Raw genomic sequence first — 19012 nt, forward strand, 5'->3', positions numbered from 1 at the left:
CCCTGGCTTTAGACTTTCCCCCATACCTCAAACTCCAGGTCCATCCTGATACCAGTCCAGCCCCTATCAACCCATGCTTCCGGCTGCTCCTATAGACATAGGCTCCAGGCCTGCCTCCATGGACCCAATACACAGGTATACCTCAGTAGTTAAGAGTGCCAGACTAGACACCTGAGGTTCCACGCCCACCTGAGAAGATCCTAGCTGCAGTATCACTATGGTGGACCCAAGCTTCAGACCTATAACTGTGGATCCAGGGCCCAGGATCTATGCTGGGCCCGTTGGACCCAGGCACCAGAATCACCCCACCTTCTCACCCAGGCACCAAGCCTGCCCAGTGATTTGGGCAGCAGGCCCATCTGAGGATCCCACTAGACAACCTGCCCAGAATCTCTGGACCAGCTGATTGGTGAAGGGCTTTCCCTACCATAGCCAGTCTATAAAGACTGTAATAGGTGCCTAATTCTTCAAATGCATAGACACCAATGCATGGTGATGAGGACCATGAATAATCAGGTAATGTAACACTGCCAAGGGAATAAAATAAAGAATCAGAAGCTGAACTGAAAAGAAATGGATATTTATAATCTTTCTATCAATGAATTCAAAATAATCATCTTAAAGAAGCTCAGTGTGCTATAAGAGAACACAAATAGACCACTAAACAAAATCAGGAAAACAATATGTGAACAAAATTAGAAATTCAACAAGAAAAAAATCATAAAGAAGAATCAAACAGAAATATTTGAGCAAAATGGCACAATGACTGAACTGAAAAATTTCATAGAAATCTTCAACAGCAGGTTTAGTTAATCAGAAGAGAGAGAATCGGTGAGCTGAGAAACAGATCATTTGAGATTACCTAGTAAGAGGGACAAAAATAACAACAAAAAGAAATAAAAACAAATGAGGGAGGCCTATAGGAAGTATGGGACACCATCAAGTGACCAAACATATGCATTATGAGAGTCAAAAAATAATCAGAAAAATAAAATCACAGGAAGCTTATTTAAAGAAATAATGACAGGAAACGTCACAAATCCGGAGAGAAAAATGAATATCAGATCCAGAAAGTCAAAATAACCCTAACTAAGTTAATATAAATAGAATTTTATTGAGATTATAATCTGATATTATATATATATCATATATTATATATATCATATGTAATATATAATATCATATATATACTGATATTATAATAAAATTCTGAAAAGCCAAGGAAAAAGAGATACTTTTGAAAGCAACAAGAAAAAACAACTCGTCACATACAAAGGAATCTTTATGACACTGTTAGCTGACTTTTCAGCAGAAACATTGAAGGCTAGGAGAGTATGGAATGATCTATTCAAAATGCTGAAGGAAAAAAAACTGCCTGCCAAGAACAGAATGTCAAGCAAGGATGTCCTTCAGAAATGAAAATAAGTTACTTTCCTCAACAAACAAAAGCTGAGGGTGGGAGTTAACTACCACTATATTTGCCTTAAAAGAAATGCTAAAGAAAGTTCTTTAAGTGGATATGAAAAAATACTAGTTGCTAACATGAAAACACGTAAATATATAAAACTCACTGTAAAGGTAAAAATACATTTAAACTCAGAATACTCTAATACTATAAGTACTCACAGTTCAAGAAAAATCACTGTTCTGCAGACACAGCTGCTGATACCCCGGCAAACAGGATCTGGAGTGGACCTCTAGCAAACTCCAACAGACCTGCAGCTGAGGGTCCTGTCTGTAAGAAGGAAAACTAACAAACAGAAAGGACATCCACACCAAAAACCCATCTGTACATCACCATCATCGAAGACCAAAAGTAGATAAAACCACAAAGATGGGGAAAAAAACAGAGCAGAAAAATTGGAAACTCTATAAAGCAGAGCGCCTCTCCTCCTCCAAAGGAATGGAGTTCCTCACTAGCAACAGAACAAAGCTGGACAGAGAATGACTTTAATGAGTTGAGAGAAGAAGGCTTCACACGATCAAACTTCTCCGAGCTACAAGAGGAAATTCAAACCAAAGGCAAAGAAGTTGAAAACTTTGAAAAAAATTTAGACGAAGGTATAACTAGAATAACCAATAGAGAGAAGTGCTTAAAGGAGCTGATGGAGCTGAAAGCCAAGGCTCAAGAACTACGTGAAGAATGCAGAAGTCTCAGGAGCTGACGCAATCAACTGGAAGAAAGGGTATCAGCGATGGAAGATGAAATGAATGAAACGAAGCGAGAAGGGAAGTTTAGAGAAAAAAGAATAAAAAGAAATGAACAAAACCTCTAAGAAATATGGGACTATGTGAAAAGACCAAATCTACGTCTGATTGGTGTACCTGAAAGTGACGGGGAGAATGGAAACAAGTTGGAAAACACTCTGCAGGATATTATCCGAACTTCCCCAGTCTAGCAAGGCAGGCCAACATTCAGATTCAGGAAATACAGAGAACACCACAAAGATACTCCTCAAGAAGAGCAACTCCAAGACACATAATTGTCAGATTCACCAAAGTTGAAATGAAGGAAAAAATGTTAAGGGCAGCCAGAGAGAAAGGTCGGGTTACCCACAAAGGGAAGCCCATCAGAATAACAGCGGATCTCTCGGCAGAAACTCTACAAGCCACAAGAGAGTGGGGGCCAATATTCAACATTCTTAAAGAAAAGAATTTTCAACCCAGAATTTCATATCCAGCCAAACTGAGCTTCATAAGTGAAGGAGAAATAAAATCCTTTACAGACAAGCAAATCCTGAGAGATTTTGTCACCACCAGATCTGCCCTACAAGAGCCCTTGAAGGAAGCACTAAACATGGAAAGGAACAATCAGTACCAGCCACTGCAAAATCATGCCAAAATGTAAAGACCATCGAGAATAGGAAGAAACTGCATCAACTAAAGAGCAAAATAACCAGCTAACATCATAATGACAGGATCAAATTCACACATAACAATATTAACTTTAAACGTAAATGGACTAAATGCTCCAATTAAAAGACACAGACTGGCAAATTGGATAAAGAGTCAAGACCCATCAGTGTGCTGTATTCAGGAAACCCATCTCACGTGCAGAGACACATATAGGCTCAAAATAAAAATATGGAGGAAGATCTACCAAGCAAATGGAAAACAAAAAAAGGCAAGGGTTGCAATCCTAGTCTCTGATAAAACATACTTTAAACCTACAAAGATCAAAAGAGACAAAGAAGGCCATTGCATAATGGTAAAGGGATCAATTTAACAAGAAGAGCTAACTATCCTAAATATATATGCACCCAATGCAGGAGCACCCAGCTTCATAAAGCAAGTCCTGAGTGACCTACAAAGAGACTTAGACTCCCACACATTAATAATGGGAGACTTTAACACCCCACTGTCAACATTAGACAGATCAACAAGACAGAAAGTTAACACGGATACCCAGGAATTGAACTCAGCTCTGCGCCAAGCAGACCTAATAGACATCTACAGAACTCTCCACCCCAAATCAACAGAATATACATTTTTTTCAGCACCACACTGCACCTATTCCAAAACTGACCACATAGTTGGAAGTAAAGCTCTCCTCAGCAAATGTAAAAGAACAGAAATTATAACAAACTGTCTCTCAGACCACAGTGCAATCAAACTAGAACTCAGGATTAAGAAACTCACTCAAAACCACTCAACTACATGGAAACTGAACAACCTGCTCCTGAGTGACTACTGGGTACATAACGAAATGAAGGCAGAAATAAAGATGTTCTTTGAAACCAATGAGAACAAAGACACAACATACCAGAATCTCTGGGGCACATTCAAAGCAGTGTGTAGAGGGAAATTTATAGCACTAAATGCCCACAAGAGAAAGCAGGAAAGATCCAAAATTGACACCCTAACATCACAATTAAAAGAACTAGAAAAGCAAGAGCAGACACATTCAAAAGCTAGCAGAAGGCAAGAAATAACTAAGATCAGAGCAGAACTGAAGGAAATAGAGACACAAAAACCCTGCAAAAAATTAATGAATCCAGGAGCTGGTTTTTTGAAAGGATCAACAAAATTGATAGACTGCTAGCAAGACTAATAAAGAAAAAAAGAGAGAAGAATCAAATAGATGCAATAAAAAATGATAAAGGGGATATCACCACCAATCCCACAGAAATACAAACTACCATCAGAGAATACTACAAACATCTCTACACAAATAAACTAGAAAATCTAGAAAAAATGGATAAATTCCTCGACACATACACTCTCTCAAGATTAAACCAGGAAGAAGTTGAATCTCTGAATAGACCAATAACAGGAGCTGAAATTGTGGCAATAATCAATAGCTTACCAACCAAAGAGTCCAGGTCCAGATGGATTCACAGCCAAATTGTACCAGAGGTACACAGAGGAACTGGTACCATTCCTTCTGAAACTATTCCAATCAATAGAAAAAGAGGGAATCCTCCCTAACTCATTTTATGAGGCCAGCATCATCCTGATACCAAAGCTGGGCAGAGACACAACCAAAAAAGAGAATTTTAGGCCAATATCCTTGATGAACATTGATGCAAAAATCCTCAATAAAATACAGGCAAACTGAATCCAGCAGCACATCAAAAAGCTTATCCACCATGATCAAGTGGGCTTCATCCCTGGGAGGCAAGGCTGGTTCAATATACATAAATCAATAAATGTAATCCAGCATATAAACAGAACCAAAGACAAAAACCACATGATTATCTCAATAGTTGCAGAAAAGGCCTTTGACAAAATTCAACAACACATCATGCTAAAAACTCTCAGTAAATTAGATATTGATGGGACGTATCTCAAAATAATAAGAGCTATCTATGACAAACCCACAGCCAATATCATACTGAATGGCCAAAAACTGGAAGCATTCCCTTTGAAACCTGGCACAAGACAGGGATGCCCTCTCTCACCACTCCTATTCAACATAGTGTTGGAAGTTCTGGCCAGTGCAATCAGGCAGGAGAAGGAAATAAAGTGCATTCAATTAGGAAAAGAGGAAGTCAAATTGTCCCTGTTTGCAGATGACATGATTGTATATCTAGAAAACCCCATCGTCTCAGCCCAAAATCTCCTTAAGCTGATAAGCAACTTCAGCAAAGTCTCAGGATACAAAATCAATGTGCAAAAATCACAAGCATTCTTATACACCAATAACAGACAGAGAGCCAAATCATGAGTGAACTCCCATTCACAATTGCTTCAAAGAGAATCAAATACCTAGGAATCCAACTTGCAGGGGGTGTGAAGGACCTCTTCAAGGAGAACTACAAACCACTGCTCAAGGAAATGAAAGAGGATACAAACAAATGGAAGAACATTCCATGCTCATGGGTAGGAAGAATCAATATCGTGAAAATGGCCATACTGCCCAAGGTAATTTATAGATTCAATGCCATCCCCATCAAGCTACCAATGACTTTCTTCACAGAATTGGAAAAAACCACTTTAAAGTTCATATGGGACCAAATAAGAGCCCGCATCGCCAAGTCAATCCTAAGACAAAAGAACAAAGCTGGAGGAATCACACTACCTGACTTCAAACTATACTACAAGGCTACAGTAACCAAAACAGCATGGTACTTGTAAGAAAACAGAGATATAGATGAATGGAACAGAACAGAGCCCTCAGAAATAACACCGCATATCTACAACTATCTGATCTTTGACAAACCTGAGAAAAACAAGCAGTGGGGAATGGATTCCCTATTTAATAAATGGTGCTGGGAAAACTGGCTAGACTTATGTAGAAAGCTGAAACTGGATCCCTTCCTTACACCTTATACAAAAATTAATTCAAGATGGATTAAAGACTTAAACGTTAGACCTAAAACCATAAAAACCCTAGAAGAAAACCTAGGCATTACCATTCAGGACATAGGCATGGGCGAGGACTTCATGTCTAAAACACCAAAAGCAATGGCAACAAAAGCCAAAATTGACAAATGGGATCTAATTAAACTAAACAGCTTCTGCACAGCAAAAGAAACTACCATCAGAGTGAACAGGCAACCTACAAAATGGGAGAAAATTTTCACAACCTACTCATCTGACAAAGGGCTAATATCCAGAATCTACAATGAACTCCAACAAATTTACAAGAAAAAAACAAACAACCCCATCAAAAAGTGGGCAAAGGACATGAACAGACACTTCTCAAAAGAAGACATTTATGCAGCCAAAAAACACATGAAAAAATGTTCACCATCACTGGCCATCAGAGAAATACAAATCAAAACCACAATGAGATACCATCTCACACCAGTTAGAATGGCAATCATTAAAAAGTCAGGAAACAACAGGTGCTGGAGAGGATGTGGAGAAATAGGAACACTTCTACACTGTTGGTGGGACTGTAAACTAGTTCAACCATTGTGGAAGTCAGTGTGGCAATTCCTCAGGGATCTCAAAATAGAAATACCATTTGACCCAGCCATCCCATTACTGGGTATATACCCAAAGGACTATAAATCATGCTGCTATAAAGACACATGCACACGTATGTTTATTGCAGCATTATTCACAATAGCAAAGACTTGGAACCAACCCAAATGTCCAACAATGACAGACTGGATTAAGAAAATGTGGCACATATACACCATGGAATACTATGCAGACACAAAAAATGATGAGTTCATGTTCTTTGTAGGGACATGGATGAAACTGGAAATCATCATTCTCAGTAAACTATCGCTAGAACAAAAAACCAAACACTGCATATTCTCACTCATAGGTGGGAATTGAACAATGAGAACACATGGACACAGGAAGGGGAACTTCACACTCTGGGGACTGTTGTGGGGTGGGTGGAGGGGGGAGGGATAGCATTGGGCGATATACCTAATGCTACATGACGAGTTAGTGGGTGCAGCACACCAGCATGGCACATGTATACATATGTAACTAACCTGCACATTGTGCACATGTACCCTAAAACTTAAAGTATAATAATAATAATAATAATAAAAGTTCTTAAATCACTTTTAACTCTAACATAGAACTTAAAAGATGAAAATACTAAGAATAACTATAGCTATAATAATTTAATAGATGCACAAGAAGAATTTATATTGAGATAACAATAACATTAAATGTTGGGAGAGAAGTTAAAATGTAAATCTTTTGTATATGGTCAAAATTAACTTATGCTCAGCTTAAAATAATGTATTATATCTATAATATGTTTTTTTAAGCCTCATGGTAACAACAACAACAAAAAACCTATAGTAGGTACACTAAAGACAAAGAGAAATAAATCAAATCTTACCACTACAAAAACTAATCAAATCAAAAAATAGAGAAGAAAGAAAGAAAGAAAAAAGAAAATACAAAATAATCAGAGACTAACAAAATGGCAATAGTAAGTCCTTACCGCTTCATCAGTTCTTCAAATATATTAGATTAAATCATTCAACCAAAAGACATACAGTGAATGAATTGATTTTTAATGATTCATTTATAATCTGCCTATAAGACACTCACTGTAGATTCAAGAACACACATAAGCAGAAAGTGAAGGGATTAAAAAATTTCATGAAAATGAGAGGAGGTGTGGCTATATTTATATCAGACAAAATACACTTCACGTCAAAATTATCAGAAGATACAAAGATGGTCATTATAGAATAAAGGAGTCAGTCCTCAAGAAGATATAACAATTTTAAGTATATGTGCACACAATGTTAGAGCACTTAAACGTATAATGCAAATATTGACAGAACTGAGGGAAGAAACAACCAGTACAATAATAGAAAGAATAGAAAGAGACTTCAGCACCAAACTTCCAATAACACATAGGTAATCCAGACAGAATATTAATAATGAACAGTGGATATAAACAATACTATAGATGAAATGGACCTAACAGATACATACAAAACATTTTATCCAAGAATACTAGAATATGCCTTCTTTCTCAATGCACAAGGAACATCCTCTAGGATAGACGATATCTTAGGCAACAAAACAAATCTTAACAAATTCAAGAAGATTGCAATTATAACAAGTATTTTTTTTCTGACCATGATGGTATAAAACTAGGAATTAATAACAGGAGGAAAAGTGGAAAATTCACAAATATGTGGAAATTAAACAAACACTCCTGAATTATCAAAAGGTTAAAGAAGAAATCAAAAGCAAATGTAAAAGAAATTATAGTGATAAACTGAAACATTAAGAAGAAAGATCTTCAATAAACAACCTAACATTACACCAGAAGAAATTAGGAAAAGAATCACAAACTGAGACCAAATTCAGAAGCAGGAAGGGAATTATAAATGTCAGAGCAGAAATAAAATTAAGAAGAGTCTCAAAAATTAATAGAAATTATCCACAAAACAGTTTTTTTAAAATAAAATTGACAAACCTTTAGGTAGACCAACTAAGAAAAAAAGAGAAGACAAAAATCATAAATGAAAGAGGAGATATTACAGCTGACACCAAAGAAACAAAAAGGTTATAAAAGAACACTATGAATAATTATATTTCAACAAATAGAATAATTTAGAAGAAATGAACAAATTTCTGAAGACATACAACATATCAAGATTACCATGAAGAAATAGAAAATATGAACAAATTAAAGAGATGAGTACACTTCTAAATACATTTTATGAGGCCAGCACTACCCTTATGCCAAAGCCAGACAAAGACACTACAAGCAAATGAAATTACAGGCCAATATCTCTAATAAACTTACATGCAAAACATTAACAACAGAAATTAAACAAGACACAAACAGATAAAGGTATAGCCCATGTTCATGGATTGGAAGGCTACATAATGTTAAACTGCCTGTACTACCCAATTTTATATACAAATTTGATGCAATCTATATCAAAACACCAATGACATTTTTCACATAAATAGAAAAAAAATCGAAAATTAATTGGAACAACAAAAGATCCAAATAGCCGAAGAAATCTTGACAAAAGAACAAAGCTAGAGGCATCACATTACCCAATTTCAAAATAGACTGCAAAGCCATAGTAATCAAAACACCATAATACTGGCATAAAAACAGTTATATAGACCAATGGCAGGGAAACTAACAGAGATACCAAAAATAAATTCACATATTTACAGTAAATTAAATTTTGACAAAGGTGCTGGAAACATTATGGGAACAGGACAATCTATTTTATACATGGTGTTGGAGAAAACTGGGTATTCACATGCAAAAGAATATAATTGGGCCCTTATCACATGCCATATACAAAAATCAGTTTGAAATGAATTAAAGACCTATACATAAGACTGAGCTATAAAACTGCTAGAAAGAACCATGAAAGAAGTTTCTTGACATTGGTATGGGTAATAATTTTTTTATCATCACCCAAAAAGCACAACAACAAAAGTGACACCAAACACAAGATGGCATCAAACTAGGAAGCTTTGCATTGCAAAGGAAACAATAAACAAAGAGATAATTTACAGAATGGGAGACAGTATTTGTGAACCATACATTTGATAAAGAGTCAATATCTAAAATATATAATAAACTCAATTCAATAGCAAAATAATGATAATAATCCAATTAAAAAGGGGCAAAAGACCTAAACAGGCATTTCTTAAGAAAAGACTTCAAATGGCCAATGGATATGTGAAAATATATGCAACATCATTAATCATAAGGGAAATGCAAAATCAAACCGCAATGAACTATTAAAAATCAAACCTCATGACTATTAGAATGGCTGTTATCAAAAAAGTAAACAATAACTGCTGGTGAAGATGTGGCTATAAGGAAATCCTAGTATGTACTTGGTAGAAATTTAAATTGGAACCATCACTTTGGAAAACAATATAGTGGTTCCTCAAATTTTTAAAATATAGAAAGATAATTCGGCAATCCTATTTCTGGGTGTATAATCAAAGGAAAAAAATTAAATGAATGTAGTACCATTCAGACTTAAAAAAAAAAAAGAAAAATCCTGCCATCTGCAAAAACATGAATAAATATGAAATATGGCATGCTAAGTGAAATAAGCCAACCACAGAAAGACAAACAGCACGATCTCACTTACAGGTAGACTCTAAAATAGTCGCTTATAGAAGTAGAAAGTAGAATGGCGGTTGACAGGAGCTGTGGTGGTAAGGTCCAGGGGAATGAGGAGATGTTGCTCAAAGGGTGCAAAGTTTCAGTTAAACAAGATAAATAGTTCTGAAGATCTACTGTAGAGCTTGGTGACTACAGTTAATAATGTACTGTATTCTTGAAAAATGCCAACAAATATCTTAAACGTTCACAAACAAATGAAAAGTGTTTCAAGTAATAGATGTTACCAGCTTGATTTAATTATTCACATGTATACATATAAAAAAACACAATGCACACTGTAAATATATTTAATTTTGACATGTTAATTTAAAAATGCACATAAGTAAATATAAGAAAACAAAGTAAAAAATGTTAAATAATTGGAGAGGTAAAAACAAACTGCAAGTGTTTACAAAAGCGAGATGACGTATGAAAAACATCTGAAAAGTAGTCTCCAGATAAATATTACAATCATTCAGATTTTTTTGATATAGCTGCTATATATGAAAATTATGTAAAAATAGATATTTTATTTATGCAGATAATCTACTAATTGGAAAATGAAGTTTTAAAAGCTACCAGTTATAATTACATCAAAATATATGGCATCTTTAAAGTACATGCAACCAGATATGGGAAAGATAATCACGAAACATTTTAAAAGCTATTAGAAGTTATTAAAGAATGATGAAAATATAGTTTTTAATTAATTGTGCCATTATCCATGTGAAAAAATGTAAAATCAGGAAAGCTTTTGTACATAAAAGCAATTACAAGAAAGATACAGAGACATGGGAACCCTAATTCATTGCTAATTGAGATATCAATTGGTAAGTTCAGTTTAGAAAACCTTTGACATCATCTAATAACATTTAAAATAACACGCCCTATTATGCCACAATTTTTATTTCTGCTGTTTATAAAACTTCTCCTATGAACACCATAATGTACATACTAGAATGTTCATAAGCTGTAGATTATTATTGCCAAAACTAGAACTAACTTGAATATCCCTCACAAATATTATAGCTGATTAAATAAGTGCATATTCAATTAGACTTTATACTGCAGTAAAAGGCAAACGGTAGCAGTGTGCAGGAACATGGGTGCATTTTAAAATGTAATGCTGCAGGAAATAAGCTAGCCAAAATGAACTTGAAAAGTATGATTACATTAATATAAATTCAAAATATGCAAAACAAAATTATAGTTTAGAGATGAAAACTTAGGTGATAAAATCTGTGAAGAAAATCAGAACGAAAGAAAATCAGTCAGGAAAGTATTTATCTGAAGGCAGTGGGCAGGCTTTATAATTAAAAAAATAATAATTTAGAGATCTACTGGCTTCTAATTTCTGATCACAGGAATTAGAATATTGTTTACACAATTGCTCACTTTATTTCTACATTGCACTTAAATACTTTATATACATGTTATTCTGTATGTTACATTTAATTATTGAAAAAACATTAGTTCTGAGTACATAGAAATGTAAATGATAAAATAATGGAGATCTTTCAATGTGGGAAATGGGAAACTGCAGACAACTTTTGACAAACAAGATATTAAAACTAAGTACAGAATCTGGTCATAATTAACTGTGAGGACAATGACTAGTTGGTGCTAGGATACAGATTTAGTAAGAGAGATAAAGGTGGAATAATCTTGGATATGTATGAGGAAAACAAGGGGCTTTAAAGAAGGCAAGAACACAGATTTCAAAAAGGAAGAGATATTTAATAACAGTTAAAATATCGTATTTCAGTATTTTGAAATACAAGAGAAAGGTAGACTACTGAGGATTGGGAAGAAGAAAACACTCATATTGTTGATCAGTTGATGAATTCATTATGTTTTGTCCTTTGATATATGGTACGTTGTAACTGGTTCTTGCTCCAAGCTAGAGTCAAAGGGTTTAAGGAGTGTGTTGTACAAAACAGACACACAGAGGGCCGGGCGCGGTGGCTCATGCCTGCAATGCCAGAACTTTGGGAGGCCGAGGCAGGTGGATTACCTGAGGTCGGGAGTTTGAGACCAGCCTGACCAACATGGATAAACCCTGTCTCTACCAAAAATACAAAATTAGCCGAGCGTGGTGGCATATGCCTGTAATTTCAGCTTCTTGGGAGGCTGAGGCTGGAGAATCGCTTGAACCCTGGAGGCAGAGGTTGCGGTGAGCCAAGTTCGTGCCATTGTACTCCAGCCTGGGGAAAAAGAGTGAAACTCCCGTCTCTAAATAAATAAATAAATAAATAAATAACAGACACACAAGGAAAGCCATTTTTCTCAGGAGAATGGAAGTTTGTCTGAAGTGTTGTGTTCTCCCATCTCTAGAAGCACTGATGATATTCATTCTCTTACTGCAAGACCTGCCCAGTCCAAGCCCCCAAACCAACTCTGGATTGAGATAGGAGACTCTTAGTCTACTCAATTTACCTTTCAGCAGAACTTGGCATTATGTCACTGTTGTCATTTTAGCCAGATCCAGGAAACACCAGGAATTGATATTGTCTGAATCCAAACAGTTTGAAGAGGCCCTCTCCAGAGCTAAGATCCAGAGCTCCAGGAGGATTTTCAAAGCCTGCTGCAGGTATCTCTGGAACTGGGAGGAAAGGTCTCTAAGGAGAGAAAACTTCCAAGAAGTTACTGGTACCCTGCACCCCTGAAGAGGCATGATTGCGCAGTAGTAGAAGCATAAAAAGAAGGTGGCATTGGTGGAAGCAATATATAATAATTACAGGTATATTCTATTAAAGAAGAAAGAAAAATAGAAAAAGTTCAATGTAATTATTCACTTTTTTTTTTGGACCACGTGCCAGTTAAAGTCCAGGCACTTTTGGAAGGCATCTGCAAGCTTGTTTCCTGAATCCATACTGCTATTTCATAGAATTTAGATGAGAATACATTTCTATCATGTAAATTCAGAGATTTGGAGCTTTCTCTCTTAAAATACCTATTGCTACTCTAACATAGAATTCTGAAATCTATTGATATTTCAATATAGGAAACTGAATTATTTTTCCTATAAGGGCCAAATAGTAAATATTTTAGGTTTTGTGGGCAATATTGTCTCTGTGTCCACTACTCAACACTGCCATTGTAATACGAGTAAGTACAGACAATATATAAGTGAATAAGTGTGACTTGTTCCCAAAAATGTTAATTACAAAGTAGATGTTGGGCCATATTTGGCCCACAGGCTATATTTTTCTCACCCTTTCTCGAATACAATAGACAATCCTAGTGCCTTAGCTGTATTTCATCTCCCTCATTCAGAATAAGTGCTGTTAAGATTTAAAGAAAGAAAGGTAGATGTTTTCATATGGAATGAAGGTAAAGGAAGGTACCAATATTAAATCAATCAAGTTAAATGTGTAGATCCAGAAGAAAGGACAAAATGTGGATGGCACATATACAGAAAAGAGGAAGAGTAGGTTTAATTGATGAAGCAGGACCTGGAAGGGGTTACGAAGCCAACATATGTAAAAACTGTAACTTTGGAAAAGAATGAGACATTTCTTGCTGGAAACAGAGAAATGGTATGAAAGGTGGCTAAAGAAATGAAAGTCTTACATACGATGAAAAAAATATCATCAGTGAAGAGTGGAAGCACAAGGAGATCTCACTGGATACCCAAAGATAGTACTGTAGTTAGAAGGAAAGAATTTTAAGACATTTTACAAAATTTTATAATATTTAAATTTTAAATTGAGATAAAATTCATATAACATCAATTTAACCATTAACCTTTTTAAAGTGTACAATTCAGCTGTATTAAGTCCATTTACAATGTTGTGCAACCATCTCCCCTATTTAGTTCTAAGGTGTTTACATCATTCTAAAAGAAATCCCATACTCATTAGGCAATCAATCCCATCCCCCTTCTCCAAGCCCCAATAACCACTAGTCTGCTTTCAGTCTCCATGTATTTATCTATTCTAGAAGCTGCATATAAATGGAATTATATAATATGTGATTGTTGTGTCTGGCTTCTTTCACTTAGATAATGCTTTTGAGGTTCCCCTAGTTATAGCATATATAACTACTTTATTCATTTTTAATGACTGAATAATATTTGTATGAATCCATTCTATTTCATTTATTTATTATCTTCTGATGAACACTTGTTATGTTTCCACCTTTTGGCTACTGTGAATACTGCTGCAATGAACATTCACGCACAAGTATTTGTTTGCATGCTTGCTTTTAATTCTTTTGAGAATATACCCAAGAGTGAAATCACTGGCTCATAATAATAATTTTATGTTCAACTTTTTGAGACACCAACAAACTACTTTCCATAGCAGCTGTATTTTACATTTTCACCAGCAATGTTTGAGGATTCCAATTTCAGCACATTTTCATCGACTGCAGAAAAGAAGAAAATATTTGCAAATCAAAGGTCTCATAAAAATCTACTATCCAGAATATATAAGAATTCTTAAAACTTGACAACCAAAGACAAAGAACCAAATTTTTTAAATGGGAATAAAATCTTGGATAGCTGTTTCTCCAAAGAGATGTACAAATGGCTAAAAGGTGCTCAACATCATTAGTCACTGGGGAAATACAAATCAAAATCTCAGTAAGATACCACTTCACACCCACTAATATGGCAATAATAATAATAATAGTAACAACAATAAAAAGAGAATATAATGTATTTTTTTAAATGATCCACCATACAGTCAACGGAAGGACAGAACATTCATTTTGCTGCTTAAGTTCTGAAAAAATATGAGATGGTTTAAATGCTGAAGTTAAGACTGAAGGAATGGGAGTACTTTATACAAATATTGGATATAGATATTGCAATAATTAGGCTGTTGGGGATGACTATGAGTGTTAGAATTTAAAATCTTTGAATCAAAGAATAGTTCAGGGTGATGTGATCAAAGTGTTATTTTCCCATGTAAGTGAGTGAAACCTAATATACATAAAATTCATTGAAATTTGGGAATTAAAAATAATAATTTTAACATCCCCTATCATAGAAGAGCTAATCGCCTGCCATGATCATGCCCTTATAATCATTTTTATAATCAGCTTCCTGGTTATATATGTTCTCTTTCTAACACTTACAACAAAACTGACGAACACTAGCATCACAGAAGCCCAAGAAATGGAAACTGTTAGAAGAAAAATAAAAAATCAGTAGGAAATCAGTAGTCATTGACATATATGGCAAAACACATCTAATTACAAAGAAAATGAACAAGATATTGATGTAATCCTGGGCATAAATAGAGGTAATGAAAATAGAAAGTCATGCTAAAGTGCCATTACATCTCATGAAGTAATTTTATTGGTAGTGTCAGATCAATAATTTGCAAATGAAAGTGAATTAATAACATCATGATCCATAACACCATGTTTATGAATTAGGGGAATGGGAAGCACACTGTCTATGACTGAAAGAGAAGTTATCCCCAGAGAAGAACACAGGATCAAAGAAATAACTGCAAATGTTCAAGACCAAAAATTTTGTTCAGTATGAGAATGCAGACTTCCTAGGGCAAAATAGAAAGGGTGGAAGAGTGACTACCAAGAATTGATTGGTTAGACAGGAGAACCAACAAATAAATTCTGAGGTTTTAGGTTTTGTTAAAAGATGGAAGTAAATGTGCTGCAAAAGGTGTTTTCAGACATCATTTAAAAACGTAGGTAAAATTAAGTTGGATTTTCTAGCATCATTGTAACAGGTGATGTCTCTGTACTTCCTGCAGTGTGACACTTCCAATGCCTCAAATTCCTTTTACACCTGTTACTTTGTGTTACTTTTACAACTTCCTAGTGATATAGGCAGTTTAGTGTTTTAGCCTCATGTTATCTAATATATAACATAAAGTAAACTCAAAGTGGCAAAGTAATTTGAAACCTAGGAATCAAAATTGAATGCCCCAATTCGGACTTCATATTTTCTACATCAACAATATTTTCTCAGGTATTAATTTTGTTGGAAATTATGAAATATGTTTTCTGCAAAGTTTCTTTGATTTCATTGCAGTAATCCTCTATGAATAGGTCTTATATAAAAGTTTATAAAGCTTATTTGAGTTAATAATACAAACTTAATTGGAATTGATAGCTTATACAAATGGAAATCTCTGTGGTTGAAAAAATAAATAATTTATCTCCTGAAATACAAAAGCTTATGTATTCATTTCAAAATAAAATGAAACAAAAACCCAAGGAGAGAAGGGCAGTAGATGTTTTCCTCTAGGAAAAAAATGCAGCTGATTTTACATTGTGGGTCCCATGAAAAAGATTGTGTCACAGTTAGTGACATATCAGTACAAGTAACATCCTAGAATCACGGGACTGTTATGAAATGCCAAGTATGGTAACTGTGCTCAAATGAGAAAAACCCTTTTTATTCAGATGTATGTTTCACAAGTATTATTTTACTTTGAGCATGACCTTTATTGAATAACATTTAGTGTTTTACAGTTTTCTAACAGGAACAGGAACAGGACATCACAAAAATTTGTTTGCATTTTGGTAATCACATATAACCAGGACTAGAGTACCACTGAATCAAACACATTTGCAACTGAGAAAAATGGCTTTTAATTGAATATCGCAAAGTGAATCAGAAATACTAACAAAACAGGAAAAAATAGAAATCTAAATAGATATTTGCATTAAAATATCTTAATTATTACTGAATTCTGTGCAGAGATATTACTGTGTTTGCTTTAAAACAGTATGAAAAAATATGGTTTTGCGAGTCTTTTGGTTTGTGATATAATGAACCAAATTGCTTGCTGAAAATTTGGATAAATTCCAGCGCAACGGCCACTATTCAAATTGACAGTGACAGCTCATTCTGAGGGAAAAATGTTATTTTCAGATGATTGATATGAACTCAAAAGGGTGTGAAGAACTATAGTGTACTTTGTGCGCAGGAGTTGTGACAGGTCGGCACATCTCTAATTCTGATTTAAAACAAGCCAAGGCCCTGCAGTTTCCAATGCCATTAAGCTTATATACCACATGAAATTATTTGATCCACTGGAATATTCCACAAAGCAAAATGTGCCAAAATTTCAAAATTAAAAGTCTGATTTTTATATTAGACTGGCATGTCATCTACTGAAACAAATTCCATAAATTTCTTCCAATTATAGGAGGAAAATATTCATACATATTAATCAAACTTAATTAAAACCTAATAAATGCTGTTCTCTAATTGTGAAATTTAAAAGTGCACCAGGTGAAAGAAATAGAGCCCCTGCCATAAAAGTAAGGCATTAAAACTTGACATTGATAAAATAGGGTCATTACTCTTTTGGATGACAAATAGGGCTAAATGCAGATTAATGGCAAAATTCTTCAATTCTGCTCTTTTAGATTTTACTGATTTGGCATGTATGCATTTTAATTTCTTAATTGTATTCCCAAAAAGACCAATTAGTGTTTTTCTGATACACAAGAAATCAAAGGAGAATATCTGTAGAAAAATTTTGGGTTTTGTTTTTTTTTTAATTCTGTTTTTTCAGAGATTCCATTGTCACAAAGCAGAATCACCTTACTGAAACCCATGCTAGAAGTGACTTTTCTCATAGTTGTGACTTCCTAAAAAGCTTAAGGTGGTTGTGTATTTAGCAAGATGCTTTAAGCATTGTCGGCCCCTTTTTCCTAATTTATATGTGGTATTTATCATGGACTGCTGTTTTAATTCAGGCTAGCCCACTATAGTATAACCCACAGACTGAGTGGCTTACAAGAAAACAGAAGTTTATTTCTCACGGCTCTGGAGGCTGGAAAGTGTAAGGTCACGGCTCAGGCAGATTGGGTCTGGTGAGGACCCAATTCCTCACAGATGGCCGTCTTCTCACTCTGTTCTCACATGGACAAAGGGGCACAGGAGCTCTCTGGGGTCTCTGTAATCAGAGAAATAATGTCATTTATGAGAACTCCACCTTCAGGACCTAATCACGTCTCAGGGGCCCCACCTCTTAAAAACCTTGCGGGTTAGGATTTCAACATATAAATTTTGAGGACATATAAACATTCAGTCCATTGCAACTGCTATAAACAATGTTGGCCAGAAATCAAAAGGAAATATAGATCAAGGAAATAGCTATACATGTATGCTTTCACATATTATTCTCTTATGTTTCAATGAAAGGGACAGGAACCAAATGCAAAGTGTTCAGAGTCTCACTGAGAAGGTCAAGCTATAAGTAGCTTTAGGTAAGGCTTGAGAAAAGCACTCAAAAATATTTTCAGGAATATGCCTGTCTGTGTTTTGGCTCCATGCTCTTACGGGCAGACTCCGTTCTCTTGAGGGATGTTTCTACATGGTGGAACAAATAAACATCAGAAGGTTTAGGCTAAAATGTATCTTTATTCCTAATAATCTTTAAAAGAAAATGTCATCTTTCTGTGTCCTTTCAATTCAGTAAAACAAATCTGACTGTCCCAGTTTGTGTCATATGCCCTTTTCTCAACCAAAAACCATCCCCAAGGGGCTGGCAGATACTGGCTGACCTGGCTCATAATTCTACAGCTGTGTTTCTTATGCTGAAGACCTCACTTGACCACATCAAGTAAGAGAGGAACTATCCCCAAAATAAACATAGACTCTGTTACTAGAATAAAAAAAGTGATGTTAGACATTTTGAAAGAAACCATGAAATAGACAAATTATTTCCCTGATGAATTTCTTTAATATTATTTTCTTCAATAGTGTGAAATTCTCATTTTAAAAATTTTACATTTATGTTTATACAAATATTATCATCTCCAAATGTTGCCAGGTGGCAAGTTGCTTATCATGTAAATTAAGAAGGAAAAGCCCATCATGGTACAAAAACAGACACATAGACCAATGGAAGAGAATAGAGCCCAGACACAAGGCTGTACACCTACAACTGTCTGATTTTCAACAAACTGACAAAAACAAGTAATGGGAAAAGGACCCTCTATTCAACAAATGGCGCTGGGATAACTGGCTAGCCATATGAAGAAGATTGAAAC

General features: G+C 35.0%; 1 protein-coding gene across 1 annotated transcript in view; it reads left to right on the plus strand.

Moving 5' to 3' along the window:
• The first annotated feature begins 504 nt into the window (after positions 1-504).
• Positions 505-19012, plus strand: part of LOC129033010 (mucin-4-like) — a 58339-nt gene continuing 39831 nt past the window's right edge. Inside the window, 1 exon segment of the mRNA XM_054480901.1 lies at positions 505-516. Coding sequence (XP_054336876.1) covers positions 505-516 — 12 coding nt within the window.

Source organism: Pongo pygmaeus, chromosome 2 (genome assembly GCF_028885625.2).
Source record: "Pongo pygmaeus isolate AG05252 chromosome 2, NHGRI_mPonPyg2-v2.0_pri, whole genome shotgun sequence".
NCBI classification, from domain to species: Eukaryota; Metazoa; Chordata; class Mammalia; order Primates; family Hominidae; genus Pongo; species Pongo pygmaeus.